The sequence below is a fragment of the Cricetulus griseus genome, chromosome 3 (genome assembly GCF_003668045.3).
Source record: "Cricetulus griseus strain 17A/GY chromosome 3, alternate assembly CriGri-PICRH-1.0, whole genome shotgun sequence".
Classification (NCBI taxonomy): domain Eukaryota; kingdom Metazoa; phylum Chordata; class Mammalia; order Rodentia; family Cricetidae; genus Cricetulus; species Cricetulus griseus.
The window spans coordinates 180573867-180596975 of NC_048596.1; the positions used below are offsets into that span (position 1 = coordinate 180573867).

General features: G+C 44.8%; 1 protein-coding gene across 1 annotated transcript in view; it reads left to right on the forward strand.

Annotated features, from left to right (window-relative positions):
• The window catches only part of LOC118238502 (CKLF-like MARVEL transmembrane domain-containing protein 2A), an 89302-nt gene extending 69249 nt beyond the window's left edge, over window positions 1-20053 (forward strand). The window contains exons 3-4 of the mRNA XM_035441691.1: window positions 19165-19266; window positions 19835-20053. Coding sequence (XP_035297582.1) covers window positions 19165-19266; window positions 19835-20053 — 321 coding nt within the window. The remainder of the gene's footprint in view (window positions 1-19164; window positions 19267-19834) is intronic.
• Window positions 20054-23109: the final 3056 nt, after the last annotated feature.

Here is a 23109-nt window from a genome sequence, read left to right on the forward strand (position 1 = left end):
GGGTGACTGGTTGACTGGGTTTCTTGGTGTCTGGGTGGCTGAATGACTGGGTGACTAGGTGAGTTGGTGATTGGGTTACTGTTTGGCTTGGTGACTTGGTGACTGGCTGTGTTACTGAGTTACTTGGTTACTGGGTGACTGGGTGGCTGAGTGACTCGGTGACTTGGTGAGTGGATGGCTGGCTGACTGGGTGACTGGTTGTCTGCATGACTGGGTGACTGGGTGGCTGGGTGACTGATTGACTGGGTGACTGGGTGACTGTGTGACTGGGTGTCTTGGTTACTGGGTGACTTGGTGACTGGGTTTCTGGGTGGCTGGGTGGCTGGGTGGCAGGATGACTGCGTGACTGGGTGACTGTGTGATTGGGTGACTGTGTGGCTTGGTGACTTGGTGACTGGGTGACTGGGTGACTGTGTTACTGGGTTACTGGGTTACTGGGTTACTGAGTGACTGTGTGGCTGAGTGACTCGGTGACTCGGTGAGTGGATGGCTGGGTGACTGGGTGATTGGTTGTCTGCATGACTGGGTGACTGGGTGACTGGGTGGCTGGGTGGCTGGGTGGCTGGGTGGCTGGGTGACTGGGTGACTGGGTGACTGCATTGCTGGGTCCCTGGTTGGCTAGGTGACTGGGTGACTGTGTGACTGTGTGACTGTGTGTCTTGGTGACTGGGTGACTGGGTTACTGGCTGACTGGGTGACTGAGTGGCTGAGTGACTTGGTGACTGGGTGACTGTGTGACTGGGTGACTGGGTAACTGGTGACAGGGTGGATGGATGACTGGGTTACTGGGTGACTGGTTGACTTGGTGACTGGGTGACTGTGTGACTGGGTGACTAGGTGACTGGGTGACTGCGTGACTGGGTGACTGGGTGTATGAGTGACTGGATGACTGGGTGATTGTTTGACTGTGTGACTGGGTGACTGGGTAACTGAGTGGTTGGGTTACTGGGTGACTGGGTGACTGGGTATCTGGGTGACAGGGTGGCTGGCTGACTGAGTTTTTGGGTGACTGGTTGACTTGGTGACTGGTTGACTGGGTACCTGGGTGGCTGGGTGACTGGGTGGCTGGGTGACTGGTTGTCTGCGTGACTGGGTGACAGCGTAACTGGGTGACTAGGTAACTGGGTGACTCATTGACTTGGTGACTGGGTGACTGGGTGACTGGGTGACTGTCTGGCTGGGTGGCTGAGTGACTGGGTAACTTGGTGTCTTGGTGGCTGTGTCGCTGGGTGACTGGGTGACTGGTTGACTTGGTGACTGGGTGGCTGAGTGACTTGGTGGCTGGTGACTGTGTGACTGGGTGACTGGGTGACTGTGTGACTGGGTGATGGATGACTTGTGACTGGTTGACTGGGTGAATGGGTGAATGGGTGACTTGGTGACTGTGTGAATGGGTGATGGGTGACAGGGTAGTTGGGTGACTGGGTGACTGGGTGGCTGGGTGGCTGGGTGACTGGGTGACTGTGTACATGAGTGACTGGTGACTGGGTGACTGGGTGACTGGGTGACTGGGTGACGTGGTGACTGGTTGACTGGGTAACTGGCTGACTGGGAGGCTCGGTGACTGGGTGACTGAGTCACAGGCTGACTGGTTGACTGGGTGACTGAGTGGCTGATTGACTTGGTGACTGTGTGACTGTGTGTCTTGGTGACTGGGTGACTGGGTTACTGGGTTACTGGCTGACTGGGTGACTGAGTGGCTGAGTGACTTGGTGACTGGGTAACTGTGTGACTGGGTGACTGGGTAACTGGTGACAGGGTGGATGGATGACTGGGTTACTGGGTGACTGGTTGACTTGGTGACTGGGTGACTGTGTGACTGGGTGACTGGGTGACTGGGTGGATGAGTGACTGGATGACTGGGTGAATGGTTGACTGTGTGACTAGGTGACTGGGTGACTGCGTGATTGGGTGACTGGGTGGCTGGGTGGCTGGGTGACTGTGTGACTGCGTGACTGGGTGACTGGGTGGCTGCGTGGCTGGGTGACTTGGTGACTGGTTGACTTGGTGACTGGCTGACTGGTTGACTTGTTGACTGGGTGACTGGGTCACTGTGTGTCTGGGTGACTGCTTGACTGGGTGACTGGTTGACTGGGTGACTGGGTGATGTGGTGACTGGTTGACTGGGTAACTGGCTGACTGGGAGGCTCGGTGACTGGGTGACTGAGTCACAGGCTGACTGGTTGACTGGGTGACTGAGTGGCTGATTGACTTGGTGACTGTGTGACTGTGTGACTGTGTGACTGTGTGTCTTGGTGACTGGGTGACTGGGTGACTGGGTTACTTGCTGCCTGGGTGACTGAGTGGCTGAGTGACTTGGTGACTGGGTGACTGGGTGACTGGGTGACTGAGTGACTGGGTAACTGGTGACTGGGTGACTGGGTGACTGGTGGCTGGTTTACTGGGTGACTGGGTGACTGGGTGACTGGATGACTGGATGACTAGATGACTGGGTAACTTTGTGACAGGGTGGCTGGGTGACTGTGTTACTGGGTGACTGGTTGACTTGGTGACTGGATGACTGGGAGACTGTTTGACTGTGTGACTGTGTGACTGGGTAACTGGGTGGCTGGGTTACTGGGAGACTGGGTGACTGGGTGACTGGGTATCTGGGTGACAGGGTGACTGGGTGACTGGGTTTTTCGGTGACTGGTTGACTTGGTGACTGGTTGACTGGGTACCTTAATGACTGGGTGACTTGGTGACTGGGTGGCTGGGTGGCTGGTTGACTGAGTGACTGGGTGACTTGGTTACTGGGTGACTTGGTGACTGGGTTTATGGGTGGCTGGGTGACTGAGTGAATGGTTGACTGCTTGACTTGTTGACTGGGTGAATGGTTGACTGCTTGACTTGGTGACTGGGTGACTGGGTGACTTGGTTACTGGGTTTCTTGGTGTCTGGGTGGCTGGATGACTGGGTGACTGGGTGACTGGGTGCCTGTGTGACTGGGTGACTGGGTGACTGGGTGACAGGTTGCTGGTTTACTGGGTGACTGGGTGACTGGGTGACTGGGTAACTTTGTGACAGGGTGGCTGGGTGACTGTGTTACTGGGTGACTGGTTGACTGGGTTTCTTGGTGTCTGGGTGGCTGAATGACTGGGTGACTAGGTGAGTTGGTGATTGGGTTACTGTTTGGCTTGGTGACTTGGTGACTGGCTGTGTTACTGAGTTACTTGGTTACTGGGTGACTGGGTGGCTGAGTGACTCGGTGACTTGGTGAGTGGATGGCTGGCTGACTGGGTGACTGGTTGTCTGCATGACTGGGTGACTGGGTGGCTGGGTGACTGATTGACTGGGTGACTGGGTGACTGTGTGACTGGGTGTCTTGGTTACTGGGTGACTTGGTGACTGGGTTTCTGGGTGGCTGGGTGGCTGGGTGGCAGGATGACTGCGTGACTGGGTGACTGTGTGATTGGGTGACTGTGTGGCTTGGTGACTTGGTGACTGGGTGACTGGGTGACTGTGTTACTGGGTTACTGGGTTACTGGGTTACTGAGTGACTGTGTGGCTGAGTGACTCGGTGACTCGGTGAGTGGATGGCTGGGTGACTGGGTGATTGGTTGTCTGCATGACTGGGTGACTGGGTGACTGGGTGGCTGGGTGGCTGGGTGGCTGGGTGGCTGGGTGACTGGGTGACTGGGTGACTGCATTGCTGGGTCCCTGGTTGGCTAGGTGACTGGGTGACTGTGTGACTGTGTGACTGTGTGTCTTGGTGACTGGGTGACTGGGTTACTGGCTGACTGGGTGACTGAGTGGCTGAGTGACTTGGTGACTGGGTGACTGTGTGACTGGGTGACTGGGTAACTGGTGACAGGGTGGATGGATGACTGGGTTACTGGGTGACTGGTTGACTTGGTGACTGGGTGACTGTGTGACTGGGTGACTAGGTGACTGGGTGACTGCGTGACTGGGTGACTGGGTGTATGAGTGACTGGATGACTGGGTGATTGTTTGACTGTGTGACTGGGTGACTGGGTAACTGAGTGGTTGGGTTACTGGGTGACTGGGTGACTGGGTATCTGGGTGACAGGGTGGCTGGCTGACTGAGTTTTTGGGTGACTGGTTGACTTGGTGACTGGTTGACTGGGTACCTGGGTGGCTGGGTGACTGGGTGGCTGGGTGACTGGTTGTCTGCGTGACTGGGTGACAGCGTAACTGGGTGACTAGGTAACTGGGTGACTCATTGACTTGGTGACTGGGTGACTGGGTGACTGGGTGACTGTCTGGCTGGGTGGCTGAGTGACTGGGTAACTTGGTGTCTTGGTGGCTGTGTCGCTGGGTGACTGGGTGACTGGTTGACTTGGTGACTGTGTGGCTGAGTGACTTGGTGGCTGGTGACTGTGTGACTGGGTGACTGGGTGGCTTGGTGGCTGGGTGGCTTTGTGGCTGGGTGACTGGGTGTCAGGGTGACTGGTTGACCGGTTGACTGAGTGACGGCGTGACTGGGTGACTGGGTGGCTGAGTGAATGGGTGACTGGGATACTGGGTGACTGGGTGACTGGGGGACTGGGGACTGGGGGACTGGGGACTGGGGGACTGGGGGACTGGGGGACTGGCTGGCTGGGTGGCTGAGTACTGGGTAACTGGGTGTCTTGGTGGCTGGGTCGCTGGGTGGCTGGGTGACTGGGTGACTGGTTGACTTGGTGACTGGGTTCCTGAGTGACTGGGTGGCTGGTGACTGTGTGGCTGGGTGACTGGGTGACTGGGTGACTGGGTGGCTTGGTGGCTGGGTGGCTGGGTGGCTGGGTGACTGGGTGTCATTGTGACTGGTTGACCGGTTGACTGAGTGATGGCGTGACTGGGTGACTGGGTCGCTGAGTGAATGGGTGACTGGGATACTGGGTGACTGGGTGACTGGGTGTCTGAGTGACTCGGTGACTGTGTGACTGGGTGACTGTGTGACTGGGTGGCTGAGTGACTGTGTGACTGTGTGACTCAGTGACTGGGTGACTGGTGACTGGGTGGCCGGGTTGCCGGATGACTGGGTGACTGGGTGACTGGTTGGCTGGGTGGCTGGGTGACTGGGTGACTGGGTGACTGGGTGACTGGGTGACTGGGTGACTGGCCCCTGATGCCCTTTCACTGCTTCTTCTCTTACTCCTCCTTTTCCTCCTCTCTCCTTCTGTTTATACTCTTTGCCTGCCTGCTTCTCTTATCCTTGCTCCTGCCTCACTATTGGCTATTCTGCTCTTTATAAGACCATCAGGTGTTTCAGACAGACACAGTAACACAGCTTCACTGAGTTAAACAATTGTAACATAAACAAAAGTATCACACCTTAAAAGATAATTATGCCACAAAATACCCCAGCTGGAAAGAAGGGCAAAAGAAAAATAAGATTAGAAAGTAGTGAAGGAGAGAGAGAGGAGGATATGGAGGGAGGAGAGAGGAGAAAGAATAAGATGGGAGAAATAAAGGGAGGGGCAAAGGCCCCTGAGATGGAAAACACAAGTAGTGACAACTCGGAGATTTTTGGGAGTGACTTACGTACCATCTTGGGAACATGATACATGGATTTTCAAATACTCTCAAGACAAAAGACTAAGTCCTGTCTTAGTTTGGGTTGCTATTGCTGAGACCAGATATCATGACCAAAGCAACTAGTGGAGGAAAGTGTTTATTCAGTTTACACTTCTACATCACAATTCATCATCAAGGGAAGTCAGATTAGGAATTTAAGCAGGGCAGGAATCTGGAGGTAGGAGCTGATGCAGAGGACATTGGGAACTGCTTGTTCTGTCTTGTTCCCCATGCTTTGCTCAACCTGCTTTCTTATAAAACCCAAGACCAACATCCGGGGGAAGGCACCACCCATAATGGGCTGGGCCCTTCCCCATCAATCAATAATCAAGAAAATGCCCTACAGCTAGATCTTATGGAAATATTTTCTCAATTGAGGCTGCCTCCTCTCTGATGACTTTATGTCCAGTCAAATTCACATAAAACTAGCCAGCACAAGGCCTTAAGACAAAACCAAGCAGAGGCTTAGGAAATCAAGCCAGCACCCTGAGAATACTACATCCATAGGGGAAAGATGGAAAAGGAACACATTTGCCAACACAAAGAAGCAAGAAACACTGAATGGTACTTGGCCTGTGAGAGTGGGAAGGGAAGGGGCAGGTGTTCTTTGAGAATGGGAAAGCACTGCCTAGAGCCTAGAAAACTCACATCTTGTGCTGACGATGTTCTACTTACATCCTCTTCACACATATCAGAAATAAATGCAGAACCACAGCAAAAGCATGAAGAGATTTGTGATACACTTGGTCTTTAAAAATTCTACAAACTAAAAATCAAAAGTTGGTAAACATGATCAGTGTTTCCATAACATATGTCTATAATACTGGCACTCAAAAGCCAAATCAGAAAGACTGAGTTCAAGGCCATCCTGGACTCATAGCAAAAATTCTGTATCAAAAATTAAATAAATGAAACAAGTTGGAAGATTAGAATCCTGAGACTCAGAGAGCATAGATTAGCTGAGATGTGAGAAAATAGTCAATGCTGTTTAAATGACTGCAGACAAAAATAAGACCAACACCCAACAGTGTTGGCACATACCTTTAATCCCAGCACTTGGGCAGCAAAGGCAGGCAGTTACAGACCAGCCTAGACTACAGAGCCACTTCCAGGACAGCAGGGCTACACAGAGAAACTCTGTATCTTAAAACAAAATAACAACAACAAAGACTATGGAGACAGAATAAACAATTATTAAAGTGCATAGTTTAATGTCTATAATAGAAAATATAATTCTTGAAGTAAAAATGTGAAAAGATGAGTTAAAAAGCAGATAGGGCCAGTGAGGTAGCACACATCTGTCTTCCCATCATTCAGGAGGCTGAGTTGGAGGCTCAGGAGTTCAAGGCCAGCCCTTACTACAGAGTAAGTTTGAGGCCAGCCTGACACAAAGCAAGAGCTTCTCTACAAATTGTGAGTGCATTAGAATGTCTCTAGTGAGACTGTTCCATATTTAACAATATTTGCTGCTTTTACAGAAGACCTGGGTTCAGTTACCAGCCAGTTATCAAGTAGCTTTAGGCCTTCTGTGACTAGATTTTCAGAAGATCTGGCCTCTTCTGGTCCCCACTCACACTAGACACACATAAGATACACATACATGCATGCGTGCAAAACATTCATACATCTAAAACAGAATGAGTGAGCAGATCTGACACAACTAGAGAGAATCAATGAATTGAAAGGTATGGGAGAATTCAGTAGAACTAGTCCTAAAAGATAAAAAGAAGAAATATGAAAGAGAAGACAAGGCACAGAAATCCATACAAGAGAATGGAGAAGAAACATTTAAAGTGATAAAGACAAAGAACTCTCTAGATTTAATGAAAGTAATATCACTAAATATAGCATAATACAGAACCCCAAAACTCTGTCTCTCCACAGTAGCAATCTTCAGAAATCTTATTTATAAATTATAGCAACCAAGAGAATGTTTGGTTGTTGTCATAGTTGTTGGTTTGTTTGTCTTTTGGGGGACTTTTGAATTGTATTTGTTTTCCAAGACTGGATTTCTCTGTATACCCTGTCTGTCCTACAACTCACTCTGCAGATCAGGCTGGCCTCGAACTCATAGTTCTGCCTGCCTCTGTCTTCTGAGTGTTGGGATTAAACTCATGCACCACCATTGCCGACCAAGAGAATGTTGACTGAAGAAAGAAACTGCTAAATCATAGTGAGAGAACATGGGCATTTTAACTTATCAAGCAGCTAAAGAATTCAGGAAAAAATCCACATCCTAAGAAATGACTGAAAATAAATGAAGTATCTGCCACCAGATGTGGTGATTCTAACATTTGAAGGTTGAGGCAAGGCATCAGAAATTCAAAACCAGCCTAGTTACATAGCAAGTTTGTGGACAGGTTAGGCTATACTGTTTGTTACTGGTGGTGGTCTGTCTGGCAAGGTGCTTTTCTGTCCTTGGCCTCCTATTTAAGTCCACATAGACCACAAAGTAAGCAGTAACCTCTATACAATGTGCAACCATTGAACTGGTAGCTACACTTCCAAGATAGACAGCAGCTACATGAGTGAAGGCAATCAAGGGACCCAGTTATTGCTTGGGGATTCCTTCTTACATTCCTTGGGGATGTAACTTGGGTGGTTCTCAATTAAAACTAATAGTCTTGAACTATGTAAGCACTTGCTCATGGAGCATGTCCCTTCCCATAATACATCTGATTTTAATCATATGTAACCCCAATTAGGCATAGGCATAAGATTGTGAATTAGGGAATTCTTCCTAAAAGTTCTCTTGAAGACACAGTTGTGGCTTATTGCGTGCACACACACACATGCATACACACACACACACACACACACACACACACACACACAGAGAGAGAGAGAGAGAGAGAGAGAGAGAGAGAGAGAGAGAGAGTAGTTTAGGCCAGATAAGCCTTCCTGCCTTGCATATCCCCCTCCAGAGTACTGAATAAGTTTGAGTAGAAATTGCCCAAGTCATTAAGTGGAGTAGACACTACACTAGCAGTTTGATGCAGGTGGGTGTCCTCGGTGGCTTACAGGTTATTAGGTGCATTGATCAGAGAGGACTGTATATGCATAATACATGCAACAGAGTGTTCTAGAATGCCAAATACATTGTTAGAAGAGGCCTATTTGTGGCTAGAGAGATGCTTCAGTGGTTAAGATCTCTGGCTCAACTGGGTTAAATTCCTAACACCCACATGGCAGGCATTCACAAGCATCTGTAACTCTAGTTCCAGGGGTCTAACACATTTTTCTTGACTCCACAAGCACCAGGCACACATGTACACAGACATACACATAGGCAAAACATGAATCTAAAATACAATAATAATTTTTATAAAAAGAAAAATAGGAACATATACATAGGTTGCTACACTATTCCTATGGTTGCCTGCCCCAACATGATACCTTATCTCATAAGGAAATATGTCTAGTGTAAACCTGAAGGAAAAACCCAACCCAAAAGAATTAAGAAAATTCTTGAGACACAAGACACTGGATATGAGAGTGTAGCTGGTAGTAGAGTGCTTGCCTAGCATGTGCAAAGTTCTGTGTTTGATCCTAAGCACTGCATAAACTGGCTGTAGTTGTGTATTTCTATAATCACAGCACTCATAAGGGGAAGCAAGAAGATCAAAAATTCAAGATCATCCTTGTCTACACAATGATTTTCAGGCTGTCAGTGGATATGTGATACCCTATCTTAAACAAAACAATAAATAAAAACAAAACAACAGATAAGCCTAAAATTGATAATAGAGGAAACAAAGATCAACAGTGAGAATTAAGAAAATAAAAAATTCCAGATGTGGTGGCCCACACCTTTAATTCCAGAACTCAGGAGGTAGAGGCAAATGGATCAACCTGGCCTCCATAGTGAGTCCCAGGACAACCATGTTATATAAAAAGACACTGTCAAAAAAGAAGGAGGAGGAGGAGGAGGAGGAGGAGGAGGAGGAGGAGGAGGAGGAGGTGGAGGAGGAGGAGGAGGAAAAGACCAAAAATCAATTTCCTTGTGGGGAGAAAAGAATAAAACACACTACCCATAAAAAGGAAAAACCAAAGAAAAATAGTGCAAATAAATAGTTTTTAGAACATCTTCAACAAATGGTCCTGGAAAACCTGGATGCAGACATGTAGAAGACTGCAGATAGACCCAACCCTATCGCCATGCACAAAACTTAAGTCAAAATGGATCAAAGACATCAACATAAAACCAGCCACACTAAACCTATTAGAAGACAAAGTGGGAAAGACCCTTGAATTAATTGGTACAGGAGACCGCTTCCTTAACATTACACCAGTTGCACAGACACTGAGATCAACAATTGATAAATGGGACCTCCTGAAACTGAGAAGCTTCTGTAAGGCAAAGGACACATTCAGCAAGACAAAATGGCAGCCTACAGACTGGGAAAAGATAGTCACCTACCCCACATCTGACTGAGGGCTGATCTCCAAAATATACAAAGAACTCAAGAAGCTAGCCACCAAAACACCAAATAATCCAATTAAAAATTGGAGTACAGAACTAAATAGACAATTCTCAATAGAGGAATCTAAAATGGCTGAAAGACACATAAGAAAGTGCTCCTCCACTGCTGGTGGGAGTGTCAACTTGTACAGCCACTTTGGAAATCTGTATGGCAACTCGTCAAGAAAATGGGAATCAGTCTACCACAAGATCCAGCAATTCCACTCTTAGGCATATACCCAAAAGAAACACATTCATACAACAAGGACATCTGAACATACAACAAGAACATTCAATGATGTTCATAGCAGCACTATTTGTAATAGCCAGAAACTGGAAGCAGCCTACAGGCCCCACAACTGAAGAATGGATAGAGAAAATGTGGTACATTTACACAATGGAGTACTACTCAGTGGAAAAAAAAAATAACAATGGAATCCTGAAATTTTCAGGAAAATGGATGGAACTAGAAGAAACCATTCTGAGCGAGGTATCCCAATCACAAAGAGACAAACATGATATGTACTCAATCATATGTGGATTTTAGACATAGAGTAAAGGATTGCCAGCCTGCAATCCACACTGCCAGAGAAGCTAGTAAACAAGGAGGACCTTAAGAAAGACATACATGGTCCCCTGGAGAGGAGGAAAGGGTCAAGTTCCCCTGAACAAATTGGGAGCACAGAAGAGGGGGGAGGGAGCTAGGAGAATGAGAAGGGGAGAAGAGGAGGGATGCAGAGGTCATGAGGGAACAGAAAGGCTGAGTCAGGGAACGAATAAAAGATAATAAGAATGGAGATACCATAATAGAGGGAAACATTTTAGGTTTACAGAGAAATCAGGCACTAAGGAAATGTCTGGAAATCTACCTTAAATGCCCTCCCTGAAAATGAGATCGATGACTGACTTATATGCCACCCTATAGCCCTCATCCAGCAGTGGGTGGAAGTAGAAGCAGACACCCACAACTAATCACTGAACTGAACCAGAATCCAGATGCAGAGAAGGGCGAATGAAGAGCAAAGGGGTCCAGACCAGGCTGGTGAAACCCACAGAAACAGCTGACCTGAACATCGGGGAACACTTGCTCCCCAGATTTATAGCTGGGATACCAGCAAGGGACTGATCCAGACTCCAGGAACATGGGTTTCAGTGAGGAAACCTCAGAAATCTATGGGACCTGCTATGGTAGTTCAGTACTTATCCCTAGCATAGGTGTGGACTTTGGAAGCCCATTCCACATAGAAGAATACTTCCTGACACAGGGGGATGGGCCTAGGCCCTTTGCCAAAGGATCTGATAGACTCTGATGACACCCTATGAAAGGCCTCACAATCCAGGGGGAGCAGAAAGGGTATGTGACAGATAAGGTTTTAGTTGGGGGGGTGGTAGGGGAGGAAGGGAGAGAGAGGGAACTGGGATTGTTGTGTAAAACAATCTTGTTTCTAATTCAAATAAAAAAAAATCTGGGGAAAAAAATAAAGAGTTTTAGAAGATCCTGAGGAAAACATGAACTTTAATGCTAAATTCAGGGAAGATGAAATGAAATTATTTATGAGGAAAATATTTTTTAAAGTTCAAGTGATAAGAAAGGTGAATAAGTACACAGATGGATGTCTTGTCTTGCATTTAAGACATTTGATCCATTTGAGTGACTTGGGGGTGCACTGTGAAGCAAGGCTTCTGCCTCATTATCATAGTCATTAATTAAATAATTTTCAATACCATAACCCTGTTTATTGTTTTATTGATTAGCTCATTTTTGCACTCATTTGAAATGGCATCTTTGTTATCAAATCTAAAAAGTCCCATATGTAAAATTCATTTCTAATCTTTACATTCCATTCCACTGCTCTCGTTTTCCATTTTCTGTCTGTTTTAAAGTTGTATAATATTTGCTGATAGGATTTCCATCTTGAAATCAAATGTTAGAATAAGAATGAATGTGGGCAGTGGTGACACATGCCTTTCATCCTAGCACTCAGGAGGCAGAAGCAGGTGGATCTTTATGACTTTGATCCTAGCTGTGTCTACAGAGTGACTTCCATGACAGCCAAGGGTACACAGACAAATCCTGTCATGAAAAATAATTACAACAACAACAACAAAGAATAAACATAGGCTTCCTTACTTTGAAAATATGGACTAGGCCAGGCTGTGGTAGTCAATGCCTGTAATCCCAGCACTTGGGAGGCAGGGGAGGAGGACCTCTATGAGTTTGAGGCCAGCTTGAGTTCCAGGACAGCCAGAGTTACACACAGAGGAACCCTGTCTCGAAAACCAATAAAAAAAGAAGACAAAGGAAATAGAGTCTAAAATGTTCAATAAAATATTAGCACACCAAAGGCAATGTATTAGAAGCAATGTATCACAGTGAAGCAGCATCTATGTCAGGAACACAAATATTTTTTTCAAAGTCTATTAATGCAGTTTTACTCTATTGTATTTACAGCAAAAAATGTTTTAGGCTGCAGAAAAACTATTTGGTAATGATCAACACTAATTTAAAAAACATTAAGAAACGAGGCATAAAGGACACATTCAATCTTAATAGGAAATATCTAACCAAATCTTCAACAAACATTGTACTTCTTGGTGAACCCTTTATTTAGAAATCCTGCTCATTCTTGCATCTTTTTAAAAAGATTTATTTATTGATTATGTATACAGTGTTCTGCCTGCATGCCAGAGAAGGCACCAAATCTCATTATAGATGGTTGTGAGCCACCATGTGTTTGCTGGGAATTGAACTCGGGACCTCCGGAAAAGCAGTTAGTGCTCTTAACCTCAGAGCCATCTCTCCAGCCCCTTCTTGCATCTTTTAAGCTGAAATCTGAGTAAAATGTGACAAGAAAACCCAGGCGTGTACAGATTGGGATGGGGAAACAAGGATTGCTCCTCTGTAACATGAGCCTCCTCACAGAAAATGCAGAAGATTCTGCAGCCACCATAGGACAGAATGAGTGATTAAGGTTCCCAGAGAGCAAACATCAGTGCTCCCCATGGCAGCACAGATCAGTGAGAAAATGTGACCTTAAAACAATGTGAAGACTACTAGGTGTCTAAGAATAAACCTACTGAAAGACAAATTAAACTGGTTAATGGAAATAAAAGAAAACCTAAATGAATACTTGCTGTATTCCTATGTATGATATTTTTACCATGGAGATGACAGTTCAATTCAGAACTGTGTTCTGAATCTACAAATGGCATTGCAAGTAAACAGGACTTTCTATGGAATTTTACAAGGTGATATAAAATTCTTTGGTCAATAGTGACTGCAGAGACTTTGTAACCAAAGTCACTGAGAATAAATGACTGTTGGACACTCAGACACAAATGGCACATCCCGTGTCTGTAGATGGAAGGTTTTGTCCCACCCAGTCCTGAAACCGTTTAGTCCCAAATAAACACACAGCAGCTTTTATTAATTGTGAACATCTGGCCTTTGGTGAGGCGTCTTATTAGCTAGCTCTGTCTTAGTTATTAACCCATTTCTATTAATCTGTATACCTCCATGTAATCTTGGCTTACCGGTAATGCCTAGGTCTCTTGCTTCCTTGGTAGCTGAATGGCATCTCCCTGACTCCAGCTACTACCTTTGACTATTCCTGTTTGAATTTTCCATCTGACTAAATCCTGTCCATTGGCCAAGACAGCTTTATTCATCAACCAATAAGAAAAACATACATTCACAGCATACGAAGGACATCTCCCATCATCTCCTCTTTTCTGTCTACGTAAAAGGAAGGTTTTAACTTTAAAATAGTAAAATTATATACAACAAAAGCGTTACCAAGCAAGAATTATACTTACAATATTTAATCCACTAACATTTAGCAAAATTTAAACAAACTATTTTATCCTCTCCTTGGGAGTCTAGAGTTTTATATGTAACTTATGTTTTATCATAACTAAGGAAAACCATAACACTAACCATCTCTCTTCAACTCCATCAAAGACCTCAGAAGAATATAATATAAACTTTAGAATTGACTGAGACATCTCACTGCCTGGGCAGTCACCCAAGTTTCTCTGTAACGATGGGGCATCCATGTTCAGCCCATAGGCCATAGCGACTGACAGACTTTTTAATGAACTAGGAAATTTGAAGATCTGTTCTGTCTTGTATTGGCCAAGTTCATCAGGTTCTTTCTTATGTAAAGCAGGAACCCTGAAGGACTATCCTGTCTCTTGGCAAGTTCAACAGTCACTTTCTTTGTAACCTGCTTGTCCACTTTGGACAGTATGCTTACTGTCAGCAGATGAGACAAGGGCAGTTTTTTGCCCAATAGGCCAGTTTTGCCACATTGAAGGCAAACTCCATAATGAGTTTCTTCGATGCCCATCTTCCTTTCTGACATAATTGGTGTTGGCAGGAGGAGTTGTGTCTCATTGCCATGAAAAACCCTAATAAACTATTTTAAATGCCATAATCTTTAGGCTTCAGAAAGTTGTTGAAGAATACCTATCCATTTGAAATACACCTCTGTGAATCTAGAAAACCTAAAAAACATAGCTTTGATTATATCGGTGACATAATCTGTATTTGATTACATTCATTTTTATTTGTTTGGTTTTTTTTTGGTTTTTCAAGACAGGGTTTCTCTGTGTAGCTTTGGACATTTAATGAGCTGTATAAATCCAATACCTATACAAGAGTAGAAATAGACATATAACAAAATTGACCTTAAATTTGTATTAATAAAACCAAAATCCATACCAATGTATTCATTTCTATATCATATTCCATTTTTTCTTTAGAAAGAGGTTGACTGTGATCATAAACCATTTATAACCAACCCAGTTAAATGAAAACAAACATTTATAAACAATAGTAGGGTATTTGGCCATTGTTCTCTCAAAACTGCTTCCTGCTGAATGAGGGCACTGTCAGTCCCATGAGGATCCTGAGAAAACCCAGAAACCTGGCCAAATTTAGGATGTAGTAGTCTGCATGGCTGCAACAACACAGCTATTTTGGATGTTGGATCACCTGGGCCATATTAGTCTGGAAGGAATGCACAGCTTTTCATCTTCTCTGGAAACAAAAGTAGAACAACTTTTCCAAAGTTACATGTCCTGCTAAAAGACTTAAATTTTGAAGTCAAGGCATTTTCAAAATATATAGGTTGAATTAATCCAGCAGCATTTATAACCAAATGTCTTTTTAGCAGATCTTGCTACTTTCTCAGCAATCAAACAATAACATACATTCCATCTTTACATGGTATTTTTATTACTCTATTTCTTTTACTTTTATTTTTATTTTGGGGGGTTTCGTAAGACAGGGTTTCTCTATGTATCTTTGGATGTCCTGGAACTCAATCTGTAGACAAGGCTGGCCATGAAATCAGAGATCTGCCTGCCTCTGCCTCTAGAATGCTGGAATTAGTCATGTGCCACCACCTTCAACTACTCTATTTCTTTTTTAAAGACTTTCTCTATCGTTTTTCTTTTCTCTCCCAAGCCTATGTATATTTTTAAACATACTAGGAACCATCTTTAGGTTTTATTTCATCTGAATCAGTCTTTAATGTATAGCTCTATCTTTTTCTGACCACATGAGTCTTCAATCTGCTAAACAGCATGACTAAGATTAAAGTGGTGGCTAGCTCCACCACATTTCTTGGATTCCTGAGAGTCTAGCATCATGACAGAGGTACTGGTGGGAACCATGTTTATTGCCACAACTCTGCAGAGTTTCTACATCCATGTCACCACCAAGAAGCATGCTCATAACTCTGATGACCCCCTATGGAAGGCCTCACCCTCCCTGGGGAAGAGAAAGGATATGTGATAGGTAGGGTTTTAGTTGGGGAGAGGTGGTAGGGGAGGAGGGGAGGGAGAGGGAACTGGGATTGACATGTAAAACAATCTTGTTTCTAATTCAAATAAAATCCAGTAAATAAGAAAAAGAAAATAGCAAAAAAAAAAAAGAAGCATGTTCATAAACACCATTTAGGTGTATGGTAGTAGGGCCTGTTAAAAGAGCCCAGAAGTTTTTACTGCTAAAACTGAGTCAGGAGGCCTCTCTTAAAGGAGCTGTACTTCTGCTCACCTGTAGCAAACAGAGCACACCTGAGAAAATGCTGCTACCAAGAAGCTGTGCTTCAGTTGGTTCAGAATACTTTTAAAGCTGTTGTAAATTTGAGCCCCACATTGGGAGCCATATGTATATGGAAGTTTCTGTCCCACCTGGTCCTGCAACCATTTATTCCCAAATAAACACAGAGATGATTATGTTAATTATAACTGTTTGTTCCATGGCTCAGGCTTCTGATGACTAGATCTCTCCTAATTATTAACCCATTTCTATTAATCTGTTTATCTTCATGTAGTCTCGGCTTAGAGATGACACCCGGGTCTTTTGCCTCCTTGGCAGCTACTTGGCATCTCATCTCTTTGACTCTGTCTGCTTACTTTCTCTATCCTGGTTTGGATTTCTTGCCTGGCTACATCCTGCCTGTCCATTGGCCAAAACTGAATTATTCATCAACCAATAAAATAAACATATATGTACAGCATACAGAAGAACATCCTCCATCACATGTTCCCCTGGCCAAGGCTCTAGGAACATTTTGCAACGTTCATGTCTGACTTCTAGACATGATCAAAGTGGCTGTTACACTCTTGAATTCACAACAGCTGTGATTGCATAAACAAGATTTGGCTCATTAACTCCCTTCCTGGAAGGTGCAGAGGCTCATGTCCTCTGGCCAAAGATTTATATGTAGTCAAAGACTGATGCAAAAAAGAGAGACATCTTTCTTCAGTAGTGTAGCGACTGATAAGGAGCCTGTACTTCTGTATACAAATCCTCACCATGCTCCCCAAAATGACCACAGTGAATCTCACTGGGACACAAACACGTGCTCATGCACAGACACACACACACACACACACACACACACACACACACACACACACACACACACACACACAGAGAGAGAGAGAGAGAGAGAGAGAGAGAGAGAGAGAGTACAAAGACAAAGAGAAGGTGACAGGGGTGGGGGATAATGGGATTGATCACTTGATATACATGTATAAAAACATAAAAAGGGGGCTGGAGAGATGGCTTAGTGGTTAAGAGCACTGAAGGCTCTTCCAGAGGAACCAGGTTTGATTCCCTGCATCTACATGACAGCTAAAACTGTAACTCCAAAATCTGACACCCTCACACAGACATACATGCAGGCAAAACACAAAAGCAAATAAAATAAAAATAAATAAATTACTAAATAAAATATAATGAACCCATCATTATGTGTAACAAACATGAGCTAATAAAAACATTACAAATAAAATTCTTTGGAAAAATGAAAAAGTACAAGAATGGATTTGCCCAATCAGATACCAGATTTACCCTAAGTTTTGGTGCTAGATCATGGATTAACTAATGGAATTGTTACAAATGGAATGTTTGTGTTCTCTTTGGATTCATACACTGAGATGGGGCCTTTGAGGAAGCAACTAAAAATAAGCAGAAAACTTAAGGTTGGGACCCTGATCCAAAACAATTAGCATTACAGGAAGAGACAAGTTATATGACCTGTCTCCAATGAAAGGTCATATGAAGATAGAGAGGTAAGGGCAGGTGTCTACAGTCAGGGAGAGTGCTCTTGGTCTTCAAGTCCCTACACTGTGAGAGGATAAACATCTGTTTTTCAAGCCACCCAGTCTATTGTATTTTATAATGGTGTGCTAAAGTAGGAGATCAGAAAATTCAGACTTATATACACAATGTGACTTATATATGACAGAGGTAGCATTGAAAACACCGGGACAGCAGCTTGAGTGTTAGCTGAACAACTGTTCAGCACTGACTGCTCCTGTAGAAGACTGTGTAGCACAATAAGACCCAGAAAGTGGTATTGGGTTTCAAGATTCAAGCTGAAAATCAGAGAAGCAAAGCAGCCAGCCAGGAAAGAGTTCTCACCTCTACCAATGCTCAGACCAAAGGATCAATCCTCAGACTGCTCCTGACTTCACTCCTCCTCAGATTCACTCAGACTGCCATACTCTCAACATGGCTAGAGACCACCGAGACTGACAACTGAAGACTCTGCTCCTATCTTTTATACCTCTCTAGTGCTGGGATTAAAGGAGTGAGCTCTATTACACTTTTAGACTGATTCAATCTCCTGTAACACTGGGTGGCCTTCAATTCAAAGACATCCATCTACCTCTTTATCCTGAGTCCTGGCATTGAAGGTGTGAACCAACACTACCTGATCTCTGTGGCTTGAGGCTGGCTATACTCTCGGAATCCTTGGGCAAGATTTAATAAATCATAAATAATATATCACCACAACTCAGGTTGGGTTCCCAGACCCCAAATATTCCACAAACTCTAGTTCCAGGGAATCCATTGCTGTCTCTGGTGTTCTCGGACACTACACACATTTGGTATGATTTCCTACATGCAGACAATACACTCATACTCATAAAATAAAAATAAGCAAAAGGTTTTTATAAGACAGTTGGACAGAATTTTAAATGAGAGGACATAGGGATATTGGCAGGAGAGATTGTACATCCCAATAAAATTAAACACAACTTAAAATTTAGACATTCTAAGGAAAAAAAACAAGTAAAATATAAAATATATAGAATTTTGGTTGCTTTTATGCTCTGTTGGGGGAAGAAAGCTTGTATGTGGTAAATGAAGACCAAATCCCCAAGGAATGAAAAGAAAAAGCATTGATGAAGGAGGAAGCAATCAGGGAAGGAGGTACAGGGGGTAAGGCAGGGTTGGGGTGAAGAAGGGAGCTGCAAGGCTCCCAAAGTTAAGTCAGAGAGCAAGAACCTCCTACTTGCAATTTTGCTGATGGAAACTCCATAGAGGAGAGTACAGAAATGGTGATGGGAAGTAACTAACAGATACTATGAAGTAGTGGGTTTCTGCATTTATTTACATGAATATGGATAGGCACCAGATACCTGGTATTGTAAGCCAGATGGTAGCAGTTTAGTTTGGACTGCATTCTACACTCACAAAGGCCAGCAGGGAGGCACTGGCTGATCTGCTTGGCCAGAAACATATTTGCCTTTGTATATTTTGTTTTAAATTATCCAGGGTTGGGGGTGGCATTTGAACATGGTTTCATGGAGGAAACTGCACTGTGTCTGGGGTGGATGGGGCACAGCTACTAAGACCAGCTCTTCTCTCCCACTTTCAGGAAATCCTCAATGACCTCTTCATCTTCGTGTTCATGATAGGCGGCATAATCTTTGCTGCAAAAGTTAGGCGAGTGATGCCACCGCCCTACATAGGAGCTGTGGTGAGATGTTTCTGCTGAGCTGTGGATTTCCTCAAATCACTTTCACATAAATCCTGGGACCAGGCCTGGGTTGCAGCTGAGTCTCTGGAGGGCTGGTCTAGCCTCATCTATGGCACCATAAAAATCTACTGTAGTACCTGATGCCTATCTATAATGTGGCACTCAGGATGCAGAGGCAGAGGATCCAAAGTCCTAAGTCATCCTTGGCTCGATAAGTGAGTTCAAAGCCAGCCTCCGGTACATGAGACAAACAAAGAAACAAAACTCAGAGTGAAAGCAAATTTAAGAAGCTGGTAACTGTTTTTAATGGTGAAGAAACATTTTTAAAGATGGTGTCTAGGAAGGCATCCAAGTTACCTGTGACCCTCATGTATGTCAAAAGAAAGGAAAGGGAAACAAGATGAGGTGACACTGGGCATGAAGCCATGGGGGCAGACTGAGGGAGGGTCTGGGATTGAGTCCTTTAGGGGTACACTGTGCATCACCTCTGATGATAGATCAGGAAGGGAATCTGAGCTTTCCTTCTAGGTTCATAATCAAAATAATGAAGATCCATTTGTTTTCCTAGATCCTTATGGTAATTAGTGCGATTTTGGCTCTTGTGGACCTGTATCTTCAAAAGAAACACCTCAAAGGCAAGAAGATCCCGAAGTCTGCCGTGGGACACAGAATCCTCTCTGTACTGATGGAGACAATTACCAAAGAAGAAGAGATGCGAATCCGAAAGGCAAATGAGGAGTTTGAGAATGAAGAAAAGGAGAGGAGGAGGAGGGAGAAGAAGAAGTAAATGGACAGCAATGGCAGGAATGGTCAGGAATGGCAGCTAGCTTGTGGCCTGGCCTTTCTACACTGTCCCCTTCTTGGCTTTCTAGCCTACTTTCCTTTGCTATTAATAAACACCTCTTGGAAAGTAAATTGCTCTTTAAAACGGATTTTATACTGAAAGCTGGACAATAATTTCCAGTCCTCTTCATCCCACTGAACCCCCTATAAATTTCAGTGTTGATGGCAAGGCCCCCAAGGGATCCTGACTCACAAGTTGAGAAGCACTGCCCTAGATGGTCTAGCCACCCTGGAAGGGAGTCATCCTCCCGAGGGAAAGTGCAGAGTCCAGCAGACATCTAAGGGAGGAGATCTGTAAAGAGGAGCCTGGAGTCCTAAGCCTGAAATAGAGAAACAAACAAGTAGTGTTCTTCTACGTGCATGGCCAACCTTCTCATCGCAGATGTGCATAGCACAGCAGTTAGCTCCAGGTTCTTGTCTCGGGAATTCAAAAAATGGAGTCCACAGACAAAGGCTGTGTTTTGAAGGGGACTAGAGAGATGGCTCTGTGGTGAAAGCATCCTGCACTTAGAGAGGACCCCCCAGCTCCACCCCAATGGCCTCTTCAGGCCTCCACATGCAACTACACTCAATTCACAGACCCCACACAGAAAAACATACATATACATAATAAGACTTTAGCCAAACATAAGAGAGAAAGCTTAAAGAGAAAATCTTAAAAATTTGAGGTAGAGGATCTAGAGAGGTAGTTCATCGGTTAAGAGTACTGGCTGCTTTTCCAGGGGACCCAGGTTCAGTTCCCAGCACCCCTATGTTCACAAGCATCTGTGACTCCAGTTCCAGGCAACCTGACACCCTTTTCTGATCTTTGTGGGCATCACACACACACATGTGGAATACATGCTTAAATAACATGTAGACAAAAGGCCCATGCATAAAAGAAATCTAAAGAATACCTTTTTTATATTTATGGCAGAAAGCAGTACTCCAGAGAGAAGACCAAACTGAGGGAGACCCAAGATAAAGGAAAACACCCACTGTTTCTAGCAGCTACTTGTATGACTTACAGCAGAAAGTAACCGAAGACAGAAGTAGTTTCTATTGAGTTTGAATAGCATACTGAACATACCACAAGAGGATACTCACTATGTAATTCCCCATGGGTCAACCATGGAAGTGAGCACATGCCACATAAGCACTGCTTGCCATCTAGGGATGTGGTGCACATGAAGGCTGTGCAGTGTGTGATATTTTGATGGCATTCTGACAATAAAGCTCGTTTCAAGTCAGAGGATGGAGCTAGCCACTACACTAGCTGACCAAAGTTAACCATTGAGGTTCTGGAGGACTGAAGACAGATAGGAGACAGGAAGTAGAAAGGTGGGGCTGAGAGAGGGTCTCAGCCCTTTTGGGTGGAGGAATGGAAAAGTCAGGCAATCACTGGTGCCTTCTCTGCAACTTCTCTGATCATTCAGGTTCTTTCCCCTATATCTGTCTCCCAAATTTTTATTGGTGTCCTGGTGTCCAACTCAGAGCACTAAACCACAATGTAGCCACTCACTCCTGGCTTTGCAGCTAACACAGCCACAGCAGTTGGAGCAGCAGCCTGGCCTCTGGCTGGCTTCTCCTTTCTTGCCCTCTGAGTGAACCTGGGATATTCCTGTTGTAGCCTCTCTACAATTGTCTCCAGCTGCCACCCAAACTCCACAGTCCCCAAACTCCAGGGGTGCCTGGGCTCCAAAAGGAGTTAAGCACCCACCACTGGCTGGCTCTGCGCCCAGGCAGCTCCTGCCCCCTGTGCTTCTTCCACGTGTTCATCTGGGTCTGCTTTCAGACAGCTGGCTTCTTCTCGCCATTGGTTGCAGGCTTCCCCTGGAACCCCAGCTATATGGGTGGCCTCAACACACACTCCGACTTCTGTTGTTGTAACCACCACACACACTCAGCTCACAGCTACATGTGAGCAACCTAGCCACCCTCAGCCAGGTTGTGCACCACCTGTGCACTCTGCCCAACCATGCTACAAAGTGACAGTCAGCCTCACACTTCACTGTCATTGTCAGCAGATTTGGTGAGACAACTAGGAATTCTTAAAGGGGGAAATTAGACTAGAAAAAAATGAAAGAAAATGGGGGTTTAAAAATAATATCATGATGCAGTAAATGAAGTCTCTGTATAGTTCCATAATGGCTGGTTTTAAAAATGGAACAATTAAATGAAGAGATAATCAGTTTAGCTGGGATTTAGATAATGCCAAGTATAGTCATTGTCATTTGCTAATTGTCTTTTATTTTAAAAAATTATTTTTTATTTTACATTATCAACCCCATTTTCCCTCCCTCCCCTTCTCCTGGTCCCTCTTCCTCCTCACACCCCCATCCACTCTTCAGATTGGGTAAGGCCTTATTTTGGGAGTCAAAGTCTGACATACCAAGTTTAGGGAGGATTAAGCCCCCCTGCCCCTGTCCCGTATATCAAGGCTGAGCAAGGTATCCCACCAGGGCTCCAAAAAGCCAGTTCATGTCCCTGGGTTAGGTCCTGGGGCCACTGCCAGGACCCCCTGAAACAGATCAAGTCACATAACTGTTACCCACATTCAGGGGGTCTAGTTTGGTCCCATGCAGGTTCCCTAGATGTCAGTCCACAGTCCGTGAGCTCCCACAAGCTCAGGTCAGCCGTCTCTGTGGTTTTCCCCATCATGCTCTTGACCTCCCTTGTTCATATGATCCCTCCTCCCTCTCTTCAACTGAACTCCAGGACCTCAGTCCAGTGCTTGGCTGTGGGTCACTGCATCTGCTTCCATCAGTTACTGGATATAGGCTCTATGATGACAACTAGGGCAGTCACTAATCTGATTAAAGGGGAAGGTATATTCAGACACTGTCTCCTTATTGCTAGGAGTCTCAGCTGGGGTCATCCTTGTTGTTTCCTGAGAATTCCTCTAGTACCAGGTTTCTCCCTAACCCCATAGCTTGGTTATCCTTTGCTTTACATCTAATATCTACTTATTAGTGAGTACATATCATGTTTGTCTTTCTGGGTCTGGGTTATCTCACTCAG